General features: G+C 57.5%; 1 protein-coding gene across 1 annotated transcript in view; it reads right to left on the minus strand.

Moving 5' to 3' along the window:
* Positions 1-18370, minus strand: part of GFPT1 (glutamine--fructose-6-phosphate transaminase 1) — a 38518-nt gene extending 20148 nt beyond the window's left edge. The window contains exons 1-7 of the mRNA XM_054396645.1: positions 18285-18370; positions 17809-17916; positions 16804-16929; positions 15541-15599; positions 14089-14223; positions 12554-12615; positions 3519-3598 (exon numbers count right to left, since the gene is read on the minus strand). Of these exons, the coding sequence (XP_054252620.1) occupies positions 3519-3598; positions 12554-12615; positions 14089-14223; positions 15541-15599; positions 16804-16918 (451 nt within the window). The 5' untranslated portion in view covers positions 16919-16929; positions 17809-17916; positions 18285-18370. The remainder of the gene's footprint in view (positions 1-3518; positions 3599-12553; positions 12616-14088; positions 14224-15540; positions 15600-16803; positions 16930-17808; positions 17917-18284) is intronic.
* Positions 18371-20457: the final 2087 nt, after the last annotated feature.

The raw sequence follows: 20457 nt of genomic DNA on the forward strand, positions 1-20457 counted from the left end.
AACCCCCTGCACTCAGCAGGGACATCCTCCACCAGATCAGGTTGCTCTGAACCCTGTGGAGCCTCACTCTGAATATCTCCAGGGATGGGGTCTCAAGCACCTCCCTGGGCAACCTGTTGCAGTGTTCCAGCAGCCTCCTGGTATCTGACCAAGGACAACCACACTGAGCATTATCAGCCAGAGACAGCTTTGTGATCACAGATTTGGTCACAGATTGTCCATTCACCACCTGGCCCACTGCTCCACAGCACTTACCTCTCCCTTACTGGAATTCAGGATTCATAGAACCATAGAATTGTCAGGGCTGGAAAAGACCTCAAGGACTGAGGCACCGCAACTTCAGAACCTGACTCTGAACACTTGACACTGACCTCAAGGGAGCCAGGCTTGGTAAACAGAAACTAAAGCACAGAGAGGCTCAGGTTGGAAGGCACCTCAGAGCTCATCTCCTCCAATCCCCTGCCATGCCCAGGGACACCTCTCAGCCAGACTCAGCTGCTCAAGGCCTCATCCAGCCTGGCCTTCAACACCCCCAGGCAGGAGGCAGCCACAGCCTCCCTGGGCAGCCTGTGCCAGACTCTCACCACCCTCACACTCAACAGCTTCTTCCTCAGCTCCACTCTAACCCTGCTCTGCCTCAGCTCCAAACCATTCCCCCTTGGCCTGGCTCTAGACACCCTCAGGAAAAGTTCCTCTGCAGCCAGTGCCCAGGAGGAAGGAAGTGGCTCTGTGACAATCTGAACTCCAGAAAGAATTTTGGGAGCACTGGGATTAGGACTGTTACCAGCCTCCTATCAGGGTTCCCTCCATGGTTTGAGTTTTGGGGGTTTTTTTGGACAGTGGCATTGAGTGCACCCTCAGCAGGTTTGCTGATGGTACCAAGCTGTGTGGTGCAGCAGAGAGCTGGAGGGAAGGGATCCATCCAGAGGGACCTGCACAGGCTGCAGAGCTGGGCACATGACAACCTCAGGAGGTTCAACAAGACCAAGTGCAAGGTCCTGCAGCTGGGTGGAGGCAATCCCAAGCACAAATCCAGGCTGGGCAGGGACTGGCTGGAGAGCAGCCCTGAGGAGAGGGACTTGGGGGTGCTGGGGGAGGAGAAGCTCAGCAGGAGCCAGCAGTGAGCACTTGCAGCCCAGAGAGCCAAGCAGAGCCTGGGCTGCAGCAGGAGAAGTGTGGCCAGCAGGGCCAGGGAGGGGATTCTGTCCCTCTACTCAGCTCTGGTGAGACCCCACCAGGAGTACTGCATCCAGTTCAGGAGCCCCTATTACAAGAGGGATCTGGAGGTGCTGGAAGGTGTCCAGAGAAGGGCCACCAGGATGAGCAGAGGGCTGGAGCTGCTCTGCTATGAGGACAGACTGAAAGAGTTGGGGCTGTTCAGTGTGGAGAGAAGAAGGCTCTGAGGTGACCTTCTTGTGGCTTTCCAGTATCTGATGGGGGCTACAAGAAAGGTGGGGAGGGACTTTTTAGGCTCTCAGGGAGTGATAGGACTGGGGGGAATGGAATAAAGCTGGAAGTGGGGAGATTCAGGCTGGATGTGAGGAAGAAGTTCTTCCCCATGAGAGTGGTGAGAGCCTGGAATGGGTTGTCCAGGGAGGTGGTTGGGGTCCCATCCCTGGAGGTGTTTGCAGCCAGGCTGGATGAGGCTCTGGCCAGCCTGATCTGGTGTGAGGTGTCCCTGCCCATGGCAGGGGGGTTGGAACTGGCTGAGCCTTGTGGTCCCTTCCAACCCTTACTGATTCTATGATTCTAATTTACTGTTCTGGAGCAGCAGGGAGCATCCAGCACAACCTGCACACCTGCAGTGGGCTGGGCTGGGCTGGCTGTAGGCCTGCTGGGTGTGTTTTCCTGTCTGATTATCCCACTTGCTTCACTGCACTCCACAGGAAGCAACAACCACATATTAAAGAGCCCATGAACATCTGATTCCTCTCCTAAGGAGCTGGAGGATTGGTCTGACAGCTCAAGCAGCAGATTGTTTTGTTTTCCTCTCTCTAGCAGGCACCTTCCTCCATTTTTATGGATATTCCATCAAAAGAATGATCCATAGATGGTGCAGCTGGAAGTGCAATTGCGGAAAAAAAAAAACACAAACAAAACTTCAGACAATCAGTGCAAACCAAACCACACCCAAAGGATCACTGCTGATTCCCAACCCTCAGCCAAGAGGGAACATGGACAAAGCTTCCTGGGATTGGTCTTCATGGAAGAAGGTTGTGGTTGGAGAACCCTTTAAGCTCATCCAGTCCTACCATTCCCTAACTCTGCCCAGGCTGAGGCTAAACCATGGCCCTCAGCACCACATCTGTGTACTTTAAACACCACCACTGCCCTGGGCAGCCTGGGCCAGGCCTTGAGAGCTCCTTCTGAAGAATTTCTTCTGATGTCCAACCTCAACCTCCCCTGGGGCAACTTGAGGCTGTTTCTTCTTGTCCCATTGCTTGTTCATTGGGAGCAGAGCCCAACCCCACCTGGCTCCACCCTCCTCTCAGGAGCTGTAGAGAGCAATGAGGTCTCCCCTCAGCCTCTTCTTCTCCAGCCTCAACCCCCCAGCTCCCTCAGCTGCTCCTCCCCAGCCCTCTTCTCCAGACCCTTCCCCAGCTCTGTTGCCCTTCTCTGGACACTCCATCCCTCAATGTCCTTCTGGAAGTGAGGTCCCTCAGCTGCTCCTCACCTGGTTTCTGTTCATGTCACACTGCAGTGAGCTACCCTTAGCAGCCCCAGCAGCAGTGAGAAGAGCAGCAGCAGCCAAGTCCTGCTCACTGCAGTGCCCTGAGAGCCTGCCCAGTGCCCAGAAACTGGGTTCAGACTCTGACAAAGAGAAGCCATGGGGTAATTCTCAGCCCCTTTTCATTTCCAAGGCTGCAAGTTCTCCAGTGCTGAAACACAGGTGAGAGAAGGATGGGCAGGGCACACAGGCTGCAGCCCAAGGGGCTGGGGCAGGAGTGAAAGGTTTGTGAGAGTGAAAAGCTGCAGCCTGTGATGCAAGGGCTTGGAAACACAATCCATGGGTGCCAGCATGCCACACACCAGCTCTGAAGTGAAGTTTATCTGAGTTGAATTGGAATCTTAATGTTACCCCTACTGAACTACTCTATTTGTTTCTCCAGGATGGGGTTCTCTAGCACCAGGATGGGGATTCCTTCCATCAAGATGGGGGTCCCTTGCACCAGGGTGGGGGTCCCTTGCACCAGGGTGGAGGTCCCTTGCACCAGGGTGGGGGTTCCCTAGCACCAGGATGGGGGTTCCTTCCATCAGGATGGGGGTTCCCTGCAAGCACTGGGCATTAAAGATGTCCCTATGAAGCTAAAACCCAACTGGAGGTACAGGGTGGCACAGGTGGCTAAAAACTTCCTCAACCCACCCTGAAATCTCTTTCCAAGCGTGGCTGAATTTCCAGATGGAGGCTTACAAGGGTACTTGTGCATGGCAGAGCCCCCAGGCAGGTGCTGTGTGTAGGTGTGAGGATGCAGGATGTGGCTCCTGCGGGGCAGGGAGGGAGGGGAGCTGGCACTCACCGGTGCGGTACAGGATGGGGATGTGGTCAGTGGAGAGCTTGTGCTCGCTCCGCACTCCTATCAGCAGGGGGCTGCCTCGCCTGCAAGAGACACAGAATTACAGCACCAGGGATCCCCAGCCCCGGCCTGAAGGGGCTGCTGATGGCCAGCACAGCGACTGAACGCAACCACAGCACAGTGACTGAACCAAACCACGGCACAGCGACTGAACCCAACCACAGCACAGAGACTGAACCCAACCACAGCACAGAGACTGAACCCAACCACAGCACAGAGACTGAACCAAACCACGGCACAGCGACTGAACCCAACCACAGCACAGAGACTGAACCCAACCACAGCACAGAGACTGAACCCAACCACAGCACAGAGACTGAACCAAACCACGGCACAGCGACTGAACCCAACCACGGCACAGCGACTGAACCCAACCACAGCACAGAGACTGAACCCCACCACGGCACAGTGAGTGAACCCAACCACAGAACAGGGACTGCACCAAAACATGTCACAGCGACTGAACCCAACCACGGCAGAGCGAACGAAACGAACCACAGCACAGTGACTGCACCAAACCACAGCACAGCGACTGAACCCAACCGCACCACAGCGACTGAACCCAACCACAGCACAGCGACTGAACCCAACCACAGCACAGAGACTGAACCCAACCACGGCACAGAGACTGAACCGAACCACGGCACAGTGACTGAACCCAACCACAGCACAGTGACTGAACCAAACCACGGCACAGCGACTGAACCCGACCACGGCACAGCGAATGAACCAAACCACGGCACAGCGACTGAACCCAACCGCACCACAGCAACTGAACCCAACAACCCCATAGCGACTGAACCCAACCACAGCACAGCGACTGAACCCAACCACCCCACAGCGACTGAATCCAACCGCACCACAGCAACTGAACCCAACAACCCCATAGCGACTGAACCCAACCACGGCACAGCGACTGAACCCAACCACCCCACAGCGACTGAATCCAACCACAGCACAGAGACTGAACCAAACCACGGCACAGCGACTGAACCCAACCACAGCACAGAGACTGAACCCAACCACAGCACAGAGACTGAACCCAACCACAGCACAGAGACTGAACCAAACCACGGCACAGCGACTGAACCCAACCACGGCACAGCGACTGAACCCAACCACAGCACAGAGACTGAACCCCACCACGGCACAGTGAGTGAACCCAACCACAGAACAGGGACTGCACCAAAACATGTCACAGCGACTGAACCCAACCACGGCAGAGCGAACGAAACGAACCACAGCACAGTGACTGCACCAAACCACAGCACAGCGACTGAACCCAACCGCACCACAGCGACTGAACCCAACCACAGCACAGCGACTGAACCCAACCACAGCACAGAGACTGAACCCAACCACGGCACAGAGACTGAACCGAACCACGGCACAGTGACTGAACCCAACCACAGCACAGTGACTGAACCAAACCACGGCACAGCGACTGAACCCGACCACGGCACAGCGAATGAACCAAACCACGGCACAGCGACTGAACCCAACCGCACCACAGCAACTGAACCCAACAACCCCATAGCGACTGAACCCAACCACAGCACAGCGACTGAACCCAACCACCCCACAGCGACTGAATCCAACCGCACCACAGCAACTGAACCCAACAACCCCATAGCGACTGAACCCAACCACGGCACAGCGACTGAACCCAACCACCCCACAGCGACTGAATCCAACCACAGCACAGCGACTGAACCCAACCACAGCACAGCGAATGAACCAAACCATGGCACAGCGACTGAACCCCACCACGGCACAGCGAATGAACCAAACCACGGTACAGCGACTGAACCAAACCATACCACAGTGACTGAACCCAACCGCGGCACAGCGACGGAACCCAACCACGGCACAGCGACTGAACCCAACCACGGCACAACGACTGAACCCAACCGCCCCACAGCGACTGAACCCAACCGCCCCACAGCGACTGAACCCAACCGCCCCACAGCGACTGAATCCAACCGCACCACAGCAACTGAACCCAACAACCCCATAGCGACTGAACCCAACCACGGCACAGCGACTGAATCCAACCACAGCACAGCGACTGAACCCAACCACAGCACAGCGACTGAACCCGACCACGGCACAGCGAATGAACCAAACCACGGTACAGCGACTGAACCAAACCATACCACAGTGACTGAACCCAACCGCGGCACAGCGACGGAACCCAACCACGGCACAGCGACTGAACCCAACCACCCCACAGCGACTGAATCCAACCGCACCACAGCAACTGAACCCAACAACCCCATAGCGACTGAACCCAACCACGGCACAGCGACTGAACCCAACCACCCCACAGCGACTGAACCCAACCACAGCACAGCGACTGAACCAAACCATGGCACAGCGACTGAACCCGACTACGTCACAGCGAATGAACCAAACCACGGCACAGTGACTGAACCAAACCATACCACAGTGACTGAACCCAACCGCGGCACAGCGACGGAACCCAACCACGGCACAGCGACTGAACCCAACCACCCCACAGCGACTGAATCCAACCGCACCACAGCAACTGAACCCAACAACCCCATAGCGACTGAACCCAACCACGGCACAGCGACTGAACCCAACCACCCCACAGCGACTGAATCCAACCACAGCACAGCGACTGAACCCGACCACGGCACAGCGACTGAACCCGACCACGGCACAGCGACTGAACCCAACCACCCCACAGCGACTGAACCCAACCACAGCACAGCGACTGAACCAAACCATGGCACAGCGACTGAACCCGACCACGGTACAGCGACTGAACCAAACCATACCACAGTGACTGAACCCAACCGCCCCACAGCGACTGAACCCAACCACGGCACAGTGACTGAACCCAAACACGGCACAGCGACTGAACCCAACCAAGGCACAGAGACTGAACCCAAGCACGGCACAATGACTGAACCCAACCACGGCACAGCGACTGAACCCAACCACGGCACAGTGACTGAACCCAACCACGGCACAGCGACTGAACACAACCACGGCACAGTGACTGAACACAACCACAGCACACCAACTGAACCCCACAATGGCACAGCGATTGAACAAAACCACACCACAGCAACTGAAACCCACCACAGCACAGCGACTGAACTCAATTACAGCACAGCAACTGAACCCAAACACGTCACAGGGAATGAACCCAACTCCATCACGACGACTAAACCCAACCAGGGCACAGCGACTGAACCCAACCACGGCACAGAGACTGAACCCAACTACAGCACTGTAACTGAACCCAACCGCACCACAGAGACTGAACCCGACAACAGAACAGCGACTGAACCCAATCACACCACAGCGACTGAACCCAACCACACCACAGCGACTGAACCCAACCACACCACAGCGACTGAACCCAACCACGACACAGCGACTGAACCCAACCACACCACAGCGACTGAACCCAACTACAGCACAGCGACTGAACCCAACTACAGCACAGCGACTGAACCCAACCATACCACAGCGACTGAGCCCAACCACACCACAGCGACTGAACCCAACTGCCCCACAGCGACTGAGCCCAACCACACCACAGCAACTGAACCCAACCACAGCGACTGAACCCAACCGCCCCACAGCGACTGAACCCAAACCCACCACAGCGATTGAAACCAAACGCGCCACAGCAACTGAACCCAACCGCCCCACAGCGACTGAACCCAACCACGGCACAGCAACTGAACCCAACCGCCCCACAGCGATTGAACCCAACCACGTCACAGAGACTGAACCCACCCGCACCACAGCGACTGAACCCAACCACAGCGACTGAACCCAACTGCCCCACAGTAACTGAACCAAACCCCGCCACGGCAACTAAACCCAACCGCCACACTGCCACTTAACCAAAGCGCCCCACAGCGACTGAACCCAACCCCGCCACAGCGACTGAACCCCGCCACGGCACACCGATTGAACCCAACTACACCACAGCGACTGAAACCCACCACAGCACAGCGACTGAACCCAAACACGGCACAGGGACTGAAACCAACTGCATCATGGCGACTGAACCCAACCACGGCACAGCGACTGAACCCAATCATGGCACAGGGACTAAACCCACCCGCACCACAGCGACTGAACACAACCACAGCGATTGAACCCAACCACAGCAACAGAACCCAACCGCCCCACAGCTACTGAACCCAACCGCCCCACAACGACTGAACCCAACCGCGCCACAGCGACTGAACCCAACCGCGCCACAGCGACTGAACCCAACCGCCACACAGCCACTGAACCCAACCGCGCCACAGTGACTGAACCGAACCGTGCCACAGCGACTAAACCCAACCGCCACACAGCCACTGAATCCAACCGCCCCACAGCGACTGAATCCAACCACACCACAGCGACTGAACCCAACTACAGCACAGCAACTGAACCCAACCACACAACAGCGACTGAACCCAATTACAGCACAGCGACTGTACCCAACCGCCCCACAGCGACTGAACCCAAAGGCCCCACAGCGACTGAACCCAACCGCCACACAGCCACTGAACCCAAGAGCACCACAGCGACTGAACCCAACCACAGCGACTGAACCCAAACACATTGACTGAACCCAACTGCCCCACAGAGACTGAACCCAACCCCACCACAGCGACTGAACCCAACCCCGGCACAGCCACTGAACCCAACCACAGCGACTGAACCCAACCACAGCACAGCGACTGAACCCAACCACCCCACAGCGACTGAACCCAACCACAGCACAGCGACTGAACCCAACCACAGCACAGCGACTGAACCCAACGGCACCACGGCGGCTGAAACCAAGGGCACCACGGCGGCTGAACCCAACCACACCAAAGTGACTGAACCCAACCACCCCACAGCGACTGAACCCAACCACCCCACAGCGACTGAACCCAACCGCCCCACAGCGCCTGAAAACAACCGCCCCACAGCAACTGAATCCAACCGCCCAACAGCGACTGAACCCAACCACACCACTGCGACTGAACCCAACCGCCGCACAGCGACTGAACCCAACCGCCACACAGCGACTGAACCCAACCGCCACACAGCCACTGAACCCAACCACCCCACAGCGACTGAACCCAACCGCCACACAGCCACTGAACCCAACCGCCCCACAGCGACTGAACCCAACCACACCACACCAACTGAAACCAACCACACCACACCAACTGAACCCCACCACGGCACAGCGATTGAACCCAACCACACCACAGCGACTGAAACCCACCACACCACAGCGACTGAACCCAAACACGGCACAGGGACTGAAACCAACTGCATTATGGCGACTGAACCCAACCACGGCACAGCGACTGAACCCAACCATGGCACAGAGACTAAACCCACCCACACCACAGCGACTGAACCCAACCACAGCGACTGAACCCAACCACAGCGACAGAACCAAACCGCCCCACAGCGACTGAACCCAACCGCCCCACAGCGACTGAACCCAACCGCCACACACCGACTGAACCCAACCATACCACAGTGACTGAACCCAACCATACCACAGCGACTGAACCCAACCACCACACAGCGACTGAACCCAACCACGGCACAGCGACTGAACCCAACCACGGCACAGCGACTGAACCCAACCCCACCACAGCGACTGAACCCAACCCCACCACAGCGACTGAACCCAACCGCCCCACAGCGACTGAACCCAACCGCCCCACAGCGACTGAACCCAACCCCACCACAGCGAATGAACCCAACTCCAGCACAGCCACTGAACCCAACCGCCACACAGCCACTGAACCCAACCGCCCCACAGCCACTGAACCCAACTACAGCACAGCAACTGAACCGAACCACAGCACAGTGACTGAACCAAATTACAGCACAGCGACTGAACTCAACAGCCCCACAGCAACTGAACCCAACCCCGCCACAAGGACTGAACCCAACCGTGCCACAGCGACTGAACCCAACCGCGCCACAGTGACTGAACCCAACCACGGCACAGCGACTGAACCCAACCACGGCACAACGACTGAACCCAACCGCCCCACAGCGACTGAACCCAACCGCCCCACAGCGAATGAACACAACCGCCACACAGCCACTGAACCCAACCGTGCCACAGCAACTGAACCCAACCACGGCACAGCGACTGAACCCAACCACGGCACAGTGCCTGAACCCAACCGCCCCACAGCGACTGAACCCAACCGCCCCACAGCGACTGAACCCAACCGCCACACAGCGACTGAACACAACCGCCACACAGCCACTGAACACAACCGCCACACATCCACTGAACACAACCGCGCCACAGCAACCGAACCCAACCGCGCCACAGCGACTGAACCCAACCGCCCCACAGCGACTGAACCCAACCGCCCCACAGCGACTGAACCCAACCGCGCCACAGCGACTGAACCCAATCCCAGCACCCCGACTGTACCCAACCGCCCCACAGCGACTGAACCCAACCCCACCACAGCGACTGAACCCAACCGCCCCACAGCGACTGAACCCAACGGCCCCACAGCGACTGAACCCAACCCCACCACAGTGACTGAACCTAACCGCCACACAGCGACTGAACCCAAGCACACCACAGCGACTGAACCCTACCACAGCGACTGAACCCTAACACATCGACTGGACCCAACCGCCCCACAGCGACTGAACCCAACCGCATCACAGCGACTGAACCCAACCGCATCACAGAGACTAAACCCAACCGCCACACAGCGACTGAACCCAACTGCCCCACAGCGACTGAACCCAACCCCACAACAGCGACTGAACCCAACCGGCCCACAGCCACTGAACCCAACCACCCCACAGTGACTTAACCCAACCGCCACACAGCGACTGAACCCAACCACACCACAGCGACTGAACCCAATTACCCACAGCGACTGAACCCAACCGCCCCACAGCGACTGAAACCAACCACACCACAGCGACTGAACCCCACCACGGCACAGCGATTGAACCCAAATACAGCACAGCAACTGAAACCCACCACAGCACAGCAACTGAACCCAACTGCATCACGGCGACTGAACCCAACCACAGCACGGCGACTGAACCCACCCGCACCACAGCGACTGAACACAACCACAGCGACTGAACCCAACCACAGCGACTGAACCCAACCACAGCGACTGAACCCAACCCCGCCACAGCGATTGTACCCAACCGCATCACAGCGACTGAACCCAACCCCGCCACAGCGACTGAACCCAACCCCGCCACAGCGACTGAACCCAACCACAGCGACTGAACCCAACCACAGCGACTGAACCCAACCCCGCCACAGCGATTGTACCCAACCGCATCACAGCGACTGAACCCAACCCCGCCACAGCGACTGAACCCAACCCCGCCACAGCGACTGAACCCAACCACAGCACAGCGACTGAACCCAACCACAGCACAGCAAACTCCTCCCAGACCAGCCGGTTGTGGTGCAAACAACACAGGAGGCTACAAGAGAATCAGAGAATTGTCAGGGCTGGAAGGGACCTCAAGGCTCAGCCAGTCCCAACCCCCTGCCATGGGCAGGGACACCTCACACCACAGCAGGTTGCTCACAGCCACCTCCAGCCTGGCTGCAAAAACCTCCAGGGTTGAGGCTTCCACCACCTCCCTGGGCAACCTCTGCCAGTCTCTCACCACCCTCCTGGGGAACAACTTCTTCCTAACATCCAATCTCCCCATTTCTAGCATTGCTCTTTCCCACCCCAGGCCTATCCCTACCTGACACCCTAAGAAGTCCCTCCCCAGCTTTCCTGGAGCCCCATTCAGATACATAGAGAGGGTGAGGTCCACCTCCATAGACCTTGCAGTCACAGCTCCAAGCCCCACAGACACAACACAGAACACAGACAGCAGAGAGCAGCCTCTGCTCTACCTCAGAAGCCTCCTCTGAAGGATACTTTCCTCCAGCTCCAAACCTTCCTCCCCACCCTTCTGGCCAAGTTTCCCAAGTGGAGATACTTTAGCCACTTTGTTTCCCAAAACTGCACATTCAGCAGGCAAACAGCAACCTCCCTGTTCACAAGTGAGCTGCCTCCCAAGAGCTGTCCTCCAGCCTGAGGGATGGCACATTCCAGCTCCATCCTGCATGCCCAACACCCTTTAAATGCCTTCCAGGTCTCCCAGCAGGGGCACAAACAGACTGCTCTGTGGGCAGGCAGCTGGAGGAGCCTCTCCCCTCCATGTCCACCAGACACCCAAGCAGCATCTCAGTCTCCCCACTTTTAGTTTTGCTCCATCCCCCCCACTCCTATCACTCCCTGACACCCTCAAAAGTCCCTCCCCAGCTTCCCTGTAGCCCCCTTCAGATCCTGGAAGGCCACAAGGTCTTCTGGGAGCCTTCTCCTCTCCAGCCTGCACAACCCCAACTCTCTCAGGCTGTCTCCAGAGCAGAGCAGCTCCAGCCCTCTGCTCATCCTCGTGGCTAAACTCAAGCTAAGGACAGCAGGAACGTGTCTCCATTCTAGCTGAAACTCTGCAAGGGGAACTGCAAAGCCAAGGGCAGCTGGAGAGGAGCACAGTGCCTGCTGCTCACTGGATGGATCTGCAGCTCTGAGCTGTCAGCCTCTGCTGGGCACAGCAGCCTGGGGCGTGTTGACCATCCAAAGTGGAGAAGAGAACCTAAACCCAAGTCAAACAGGGCTCTGGGCCACCACCTGCCCCACTGGCAAACACAAAGGACAAGATAAAAACTACCTCACTACCAGAGAAAGCTGCTCCAGACCTGCTGTGACACAGGTGGGCACCAAGACATTTTGCTATGGCAAATGGGAAATGAGAGAGGGGAACAAAAAAAAAAAAAGGCAAAACAACAACAGCCACCCCCAGAGCAGCACAGAGAGATGACAACAACCTCTGCCCTCCCCCCCTCTTCTGACCTGGGGTGGCACAAGGGAAGCAACACAGAGGGTGCAACTAGAATGGTTTTTCTCCACAGCCATACCCACCTGGTGCCAACTGCTTGGCCTGGGTAATGAACACTTTTGAAGACCAGGGCAAAAGCACCTTCCTGGAACAAGAGGAGCAGAAGTGGTTTAAGCCTTTGATGGAGGCCTGGGGCACCACTGCAGGAGTCCCAGCACAGCTGTGGACCTCCTGAACAGAAGGGTCCACAGCTGTCTTCAGAGCTACCACAAGCTCCATCCAGGCACCTCAGCCTGGAAGTGTCCCTCCCCTGAGCCTGGGTAGCTCACACCCAACCACTTCAGAAGCCTTCTGAGCTCCTGTGCTCAGGGCTCTATAATGCTCCCAGGGCTCTGTAGTGCCCCCAGGGCTCTGCACTGTCCCCACAGGGCTCTGCACTGTCCCCACAGGGCTCTGCACTGCCCCCCCCAGGGCTCTGTAATGCTCCCAGGGGTCTGTAATGCTCCCAGGGCTCTGCACTGTCCCCCCCAGGGGTCTGTAATGCTCCCAGGGCTCTGCACTGCCTCTCCAGGGCTCTGCATTCTCCCACCAGGGCTCTGCACTCTCCCCCCAGGGCTCTGCACTCTCCCCCCAGGGCTCTGCACTGCCCCTGTGTGAGCTCAGAGGGCAGGGAGGGGACTCTAAAGGCAAAGGAAGCACCAAAGCCACAGGAGGGGTCTGCCCAAGTGGTGCCACCAAACAAACAGCTGAGCCACTGCAGCCTGCCAGCCAAATGTGCCCTTGGCCTGCTGCTGCTGCAGCTCCTGCCCAGTGAGCAGCTGAAAAAGCAGCTCCAGGAGAAGGCAGATGGGGGCTGCCTGCTGCTCCTGAGCCCAGCTTGGCTGAGCTGCCCCAGGGAGGCTCAGGCTGTGCAGAGCAGCTCCCATAAGGAGACAGCAGCTCCTCTGCAGGGAGCTTTGGGGAACAGCCACAGCAGCCACTGCTGGTCACTGTGCCAGCCAGCTGCCAGCCCCTGCCCACCACCCAGCACAGCAGGAACAGCTCCAGGTGCTGCCACAGCTCCAGAGGGAGGTATCTGGCACATGAGTGTGGGCTAATGGTAGAGAAAAAAATGAGTGCATGGCAGAGGGAGGGAGACCAAAGCCACTGTTTAGAGTGTGCCAGGCTACCCTGGGTGACACAGGGGCATTTCTGGGGTCTGTACTGGGGTGTCTGTGCCCCCTGTCTGTCCCCATGCACCCAGCATTCACAGATTTTGAATTCTTTAGTTTAACTCCAAACCATCCACAGCTTAGCAGGGCAGGTGTCCAGCTCTTCCTTCAGAAAGTCACAGAATGGCTTGGGCTGGAAGGAACCTGAAAGCTCATCCAGTGCCAACACCTTGCCATGGGCAGGGACACCTCCCACCAGCCCAGGCTGCTCAAGGCCTCATCCAGCCTGGCCCTGAACACCTCCAGGCAGGAGGCAGTCACAGCCTCCCTGGGCAACCTGTGCCAGTCCCTCCCCACCCTCACTGCAAAGAATTTCTTCCTCCTCTCCAGTCTCAATCTGCCCTCCTCTAGCTTCAATCCATTGCTGTTCATCCTGTGCCCACCAGCCCCTGTCAGAAGCCCCTTACCAGCTGCTGGATCACCCTCTCCACCAGGGTGGTGAAGCTGATGTCATCACTGTCCCTGTTGTCATACATGTACTTGACCAGCTTGGCAATGCTCTCCGTGTCTGTCTCCGACTCAAAGTCGTAGCCCTTGCTCTCCTGCAGGGACATGGGGACCATGGGGACCATGGGGACCAGCCCCTGTCCCCTCACCCACCATGGGGACCAGCCCCTGTCCCCTCACCCACCATGGGACCAGTCCATGCCCCCCTCACCCACCATGGGGACCAGGCCTCTGCCCCCTCACCCACCATGGGGACCAGCCCCTGTCCCCTCACCCACCATGGGACCAGCCCCTGTCCCCTCACCCACCATGGGACCAGTCCATGCCCCCCTCACCCACCATGGGGACCAGGCCTCTGCCCCCTCACCCACCATGGGGACCAGCCCCTGTCCCCTCACCCACCATGGACCAGTCCACGCCCCCCTCACCCACCATGGGGAGCAGCCCCTGTCCCCTCACCCACCATGGGACCAGTCCATGCCCCCCTCACCCACCATGGGGAGCAGGCCTCTGCCCCCTCACCCACCATGGGGACCAGGCCCCTGCCTCCTCACCCACCATGGGACCAGCCCCTGCCTCCTCACCCACCATGGGACCAGGCCCTGCCCCCTCACCCACCACGGGACCAGCCCCTGTCCCCTCACCCACCATGGACCAGTCCATGCCCCCCTCACCCACCACGGGACCAGCCCCTGTCCCCTCACCCACCATGGACCAGTCCATGCCGCCCTCACCCACCATGGGACCAGGCCCTGCCCTCCCTCAGCCCACACTGGGTACCAGTGTGAGTGTGCCAGGGTGAGTGAGTGAGAGTGTGTGCTCAGGCAGTGCCAGGGTGAGCTGGGCTGTGCCAGTGAGTGCAGTGAGTGTGAGCAGAAGTGAGCAGAGCCAGCCTAAGAAGGGAAGTGGGGGACAAGTGGGAGTGAGTGTGAGAACGAGTGGAGTGAGGAGTGGAAGTGAGGGGGGAGTGAGGAGGCTATGGGGGAAGGAGGAGCAAGTGGGTGTGAGGGAGTAGGAGTGAGTGCAAGAGTAAGAGTGGGGCACAGGGCAGTGAGTGGGGGCAGGAGAGAAGGGGTGAGGGCAGTGTGTGAAGGGGGAGTTGGGGGTGAGAGTAAAGGGGTGTGAGAATATGGGGAGGGGAGTGGGGGAGTGAGGAGGGGGAGTGTGAGGCAGGGAGGGACCTGGGTGAGAATATCCTCAGAGTAGGAGAGTTGGAGTGGGAGCGTGAGTAGGGAGTGTGAGAATGAGTGCACAAACCTGAGTGTGGGAATGTGAGCAGAGGGGAGGGGGAACAGGAGCTGGGGAGGGTGAGTGAGGAGGGAAGTGTGCGAGCAGGAGTTGGGGAGGGAGCAGGGTGGAGAGGGAGCCTCCTGAGTGGGATGGGAGACAGCCAGAGCCGGGTGGGGACTCACCAGGAACTTCCTCAGGTCCTTGTAGTTGGTGATGATGCCATTGTGGATGACAATGAACTCTGGGGACAGAGGAGAGCCCTGCTCAGCCCTGGCAGCAAGTGCCCCCAGCCAGCAGGGCACAGCTTCGCTGTGTGCCAAGCCCAACTCAACAGAGCCAAGAGCAGAGCTTCTCTCCTGGGATGCCCTCACTCTGCCCTGCCTGGCAGGGCTGGCAGCAGCAGCAGCTCACAATCACCTGGGTGGGACCAGGCCTGTGAGACCCTGCAAAGCCTCTGGATGGAGGCCCTGAAGCAGTTCCCAGCCCAGTTAAAACCCACACTCCTCCTCCTGCCAGCTCAGCACTGCTGCACCCAGGGCAGCCACACCAATCCCTGCCCAGCTGCAGCACCCTGAAGCTCCCTGCCCTGCAGTGCAGATTGGGACAAACCAGAAACAAACAGGACAAAAACCCAACCCTGGACAAAATTCCCCTCCAAAGAACAGCTCCAATTCTGACCATCCCATGCCACCCTCTGGTTACCCCTGCCTAGCAGTGCCCACAGCTCCTCTGCTGACCTCCTGCCACTAATCCCCATCCTCCCTGAGCTCCCTCACCATGCTCAGCACACCCCATGGCCAGGAACCAGGCCCACATCCTCCAGCTGCACAGGAACAGCAGCAGGGCCTGCAGCAAACTGCTCACCCTGGCTCCAGCCACCCTTCCTTGCAAGACACAAGGCAGTGGAGTCATAAAATCAGAGAATTGTCAGGGCTGGAAGGGAGCTCAAGGCTCAGCCAGTTCCAACCCCCTGCCATGGCCAGGGACACCTCACACCACAGCAGGTTGCTCACAGCCACCTCCAGCCTGGCTGCAAAAACCTCCAGGGATGAGGCTTCCACCACCTCCCTGGGCAACCTGTGCCAGTCTCTCACCACCCTCATGGGGAACAACTTCTTCCTAACATCCAATCTCAATCTCCCCACTTCTACTTTTGCTCCATTCCCCCCACTCCTATCACTCCCTCACACCCTCAAAAGTCCCTCCCCAGCTTTCCTGTAGCCCCCTTCAGATCCTGGAAGGCCACAAGAAGGTCTCCTGGGAGGCTTCTCCTCTCCAGCCTGCACAAGCCCAACTCTCTCAGGCTGTCTCCAGAGCAGAGCAGCTCCAGCCCTCTGCTCCTCCTCATGGCCCTTCTCTGGACACCTCCATACTAGTGGGGGTGGCAGAAAGCTCCTCCAGAGCCTCCAAGAGGCAGGGGAGGCAGCTGCAGGGCAGGCACTCACCATTGTTCTTGTCGGAGCGCTGGGGGTGGCTGTTGATGGGGTTGGGCTCCCCGTGGGTGGCCCAGCGAGTGTGGGCAATCCCCAGGTGCACATCAAATTCGATGTCCAGATCCATGTCCTGTTGCTCTGCAGCACAAGCACAACAAGTTCTTAGCACCAAAGGGCTGTCCCTACCCTCTGCATGGTCACAAGGCAGCAATGCTGCCAGGGGAGCAGACCCAAACTCAACCAAACACTAAGTGAGTTTGCAGGGGAGCAGACCCAAACCCAACCAAACACTAAGTGAGTTTGCAGGGGAGCAGAACCAAACCCAACCAAACACTAAGTGAGTTTGCAGGGGAGCAGAACCAAACCCAACCAAACACTAAGTGAGTTTTCAGGGGATTCAGAGCTCAGGTGCAGGGCTGGGACCGCCCTGCACTCCTCACCCCACCCCAAGGAAGAACAACATGAAGAGGGACTCCAGCCTCAGTTTTATTCATGGAGTCACAGAATGGGTTAAAGTTTGGAGGGACCTTCAAGCTCATCCAGTTCCAACCCCCTGCCATGGGCAGGGACACCTCCTACCAGCCCAGCTTGCTCAAGACCTCATCCAGCCTGGCCTTGAACACCTCCAGGCAGAAGGCAGCCACAGCCTCCCTGGGCAACCTGTGCCAGGCTCTCCCCAGCCTCAGTCTAAAGAACAGGACTAGAGACAACAGGTTGGAGCTGGAAGAGGAGAGGTTGAGATTGGAGGTGAGGAAGAAATTCTTGAGAGTGAGGATGGGGGGAGACTGGCACAGGTTGCCCAGGGAGGCTGTGGCTGCCTCCTGCCTGGAGGTGCTCAAGGCCAGGCTGGATGAGGCCTTGAGCAGCCTGGGCTGGTGGGAGGTGTCCCTGCCCATGGCAGGGGCTTGGAGCTGGATGAGCTTTCAGGTCCCTTCCAACCCAAGCCATTCTGTGAACCTATGAATGAGGACATTTCAGGGGAGGGGAGCAGGCAAGGAGCAAGCAGACAGTACTCACTGTGAACCTCCTCATCCAGAGCCTTCACCTTGCCCTTCTGCTTGATGAGGTGAATCTTGCAGGCGTTGGCTTCCCAGTCTTTGTCGTTCCCACCATCAACTCCCACCCCTAAAGCACCACCACAGAAGATGAAGGAAGTGTGAGGAGCAGCCAGGATTTTAGCCACACCAATACTCCCCACTGGTGTTTTTACCAGTGCCCTTTCTCCCCAAGGCTGACCCTCCAAATAAAGGCAAGAAACTCCTTAGGGGTCATCCTTAGGTGTTCTTAAAGCCTTAGATAGCAGCAGCAGGAAGGGGCATAGAAAGCTGGACACTGGGAGCTAACCCAAGCCCCTCACCTCCCGACCACAGGCAAGAGCAGGCTGGGTTTCAGCCTCCTTCAAAAGCAGAAACCATGCACAAAATCACCCAAAGAATCATTTGCAAGCTCAAATCAGATGAAACCCAGAAGCCCTGGTGGTGGGAGAGAGCTACCTGCAGAGTCATAGCCTCTGTACTCCAGCCGCTGCAGCCCCTTGATGAGGGTCTCCAGGATCTCCCGGCGAGTCCTGGGCACATGGTAGTTCAGGTAAGCAAAGATGCCTGCATGGGGGAAAAAAAACAGAATCTTGTCATAAAATCACAGCTGAGGAAACTCTGCACCTGCCTCCTGCTTAGGGTGGGCACTCCAACAGGCCTGGCACCAACAAATCCCTCCCTGGAGTGTTCCAGGCCAGGCTGGATGAGGCCCTGAGCGACCTGGGCTGGTGAGAGGTGACCCTGCCCATGGCAAGGGCTTGGAGCTGGATGAGCTCTAAGGTCCCTTCCAGCCCAAACCACTCTGTGGGTCTCTGAACCCCTGGCAGGGAGGCACCACTGAGTTCACAGCTTGTCCTCACCCCACCTGAGGTCCCATGAAGAAGACATCACCAACATCTGAGCCCAAAACTAAGCACAAAGAGCCAGCAGCCTTCTCACCACACTGAAGGCAACCAACCAGGACAAGCCTGGGTGTGATGGGAGAAAAACTGACACAGGAACAGCAGCCACATAGAATCACAGAATGGCAGAGGTTGGAAGGGACTCATGAACTCAACCAGAGCAGGGCCACCCAGGGCAGGGCACACAGGAACACAGCCAGGTGGGGCTTCAAAGTCTCCAGAGGAGACTCCACAACCTCTCTGGGCAGCCTGCTCCAGGCCTCCAGCACCCTCACACCAAACAAGGTTCTCCTCATGCTGAGGTGGAACCTCCTGGCTTCCAGCTTGTGCCCATGGTTCCTTGTCCTGTCACTGGGCACCACCGAACAGAGCCTGGCAGCTTCATCCTGACCCCACCACTCAGATATTGATAGACATTGATCAGATCCCTCTCAGCCTTCTCCTCTCCACACTAAACAACCCCAGGGCTCTCAGTCTTTCTCCACAGCAGAGATGTTCCAGTGCCTTCATCATCCTCATAGTCTCCATTGGACTCTCCCCAGCATGTCTCTGTCTCTCTTGAACTGGGGAGCCCAGAACTGGACGCAGAATTCCATACATGGAACACAAAGCTCCATACATGACAGAATGAGCTGCCAGGAGACAGCAGGACAGGGACAGGACAGGAAGCTAACTGCTCCATAGGGGAAACTCCAGGCTCACACACACTGAGCTTTGCACACTGAGGAACCATCACAAGGAATCCTTCCTTGAATAGCTTCCTACAAGTTCCTCCCACAGCCTCATTCAGAAAAAAAATAAAAATAACTCAAATGACCATTTAACTCCTGCAAGCCAGCAAAACCTCAGCACAACTGAGCTCTTCTTCCTGCAGCTTGCAAAGGAAGATGAGTTGTTGCTTCTGTTTTTAAACAGGGATGGGGACACAGCAACCCCCAGCTCTGCAGCCCTCCACAGCTCTGTTCCAGAAGGATTTCCCTTGGTGCCATCCTGAAGCAGCAGCAGCAGAAGACAGTCACAGGATGCTGGAAATATCTGTACTGGAAATCTCCCACTTCAGCCTAACAGCTTAAAGAAGAAAAACAGCTGCAGGGTGTATCATAGAGTGGCTCAGGATGGAAGGGACCTCAGGGATCAAGGACACCTCTCAGCCAGACTCAGCTGCTCAAGGCCTCATCCAGCCTGGCCTTCAACACCCCCAGGCAGGAGGAAGCCACAGCCTCCCTGGGCAGCCTGTGCCAGACTCTCACCACCCTCACACTCAACAACTTCTTCCTCAGCTCTACTCTAACCCTGCTCTGCCTCAGCTTCAAACCATTCCCCCTTGGCCTGGCTCTGGACACCCTCAGCAAAAGTCTCTCTGCAGCCTTCCTGCAGGATCCCTTCAGCTATTGGAAAGCAGCTCTGAGGTGCCCCTGGAGTCTTCTCCAGGCTGAACACCCCCAACACACCTGCACTATAGCTGCTTCTCAAAAATGAAAGAAATCAGCAAATTTGTCTGTGATGAGATTGCTGACAGGCACCTGAGGCATTACTGGGAGAAGCACCAGGCAGGACCTAAAATCACAGAATCAATAAGGTTGGAAAAGACCTCAAGGATCATCAAAGTCCAACCTGTAAAATGTCCTGTCCTGAGTAGCAGTAGAATCTGATTTTATCTTCACAACCTTACAGGTGAAGTCAACAGGATAAAGTTCTTCAGAGAAAACCAGCAGGCAGTAAGCCTG

This window comes from Indicator indicator, chromosome 38 (assembly GCF_027791375.1).
Source record: "Indicator indicator isolate 239-I01 chromosome 38, UM_Iind_1.1, whole genome shotgun sequence".
NCBI classification, from domain to species: Eukaryota; Metazoa; Chordata; class Aves; order Piciformes; family Indicatoridae; genus Indicator; species Indicator indicator.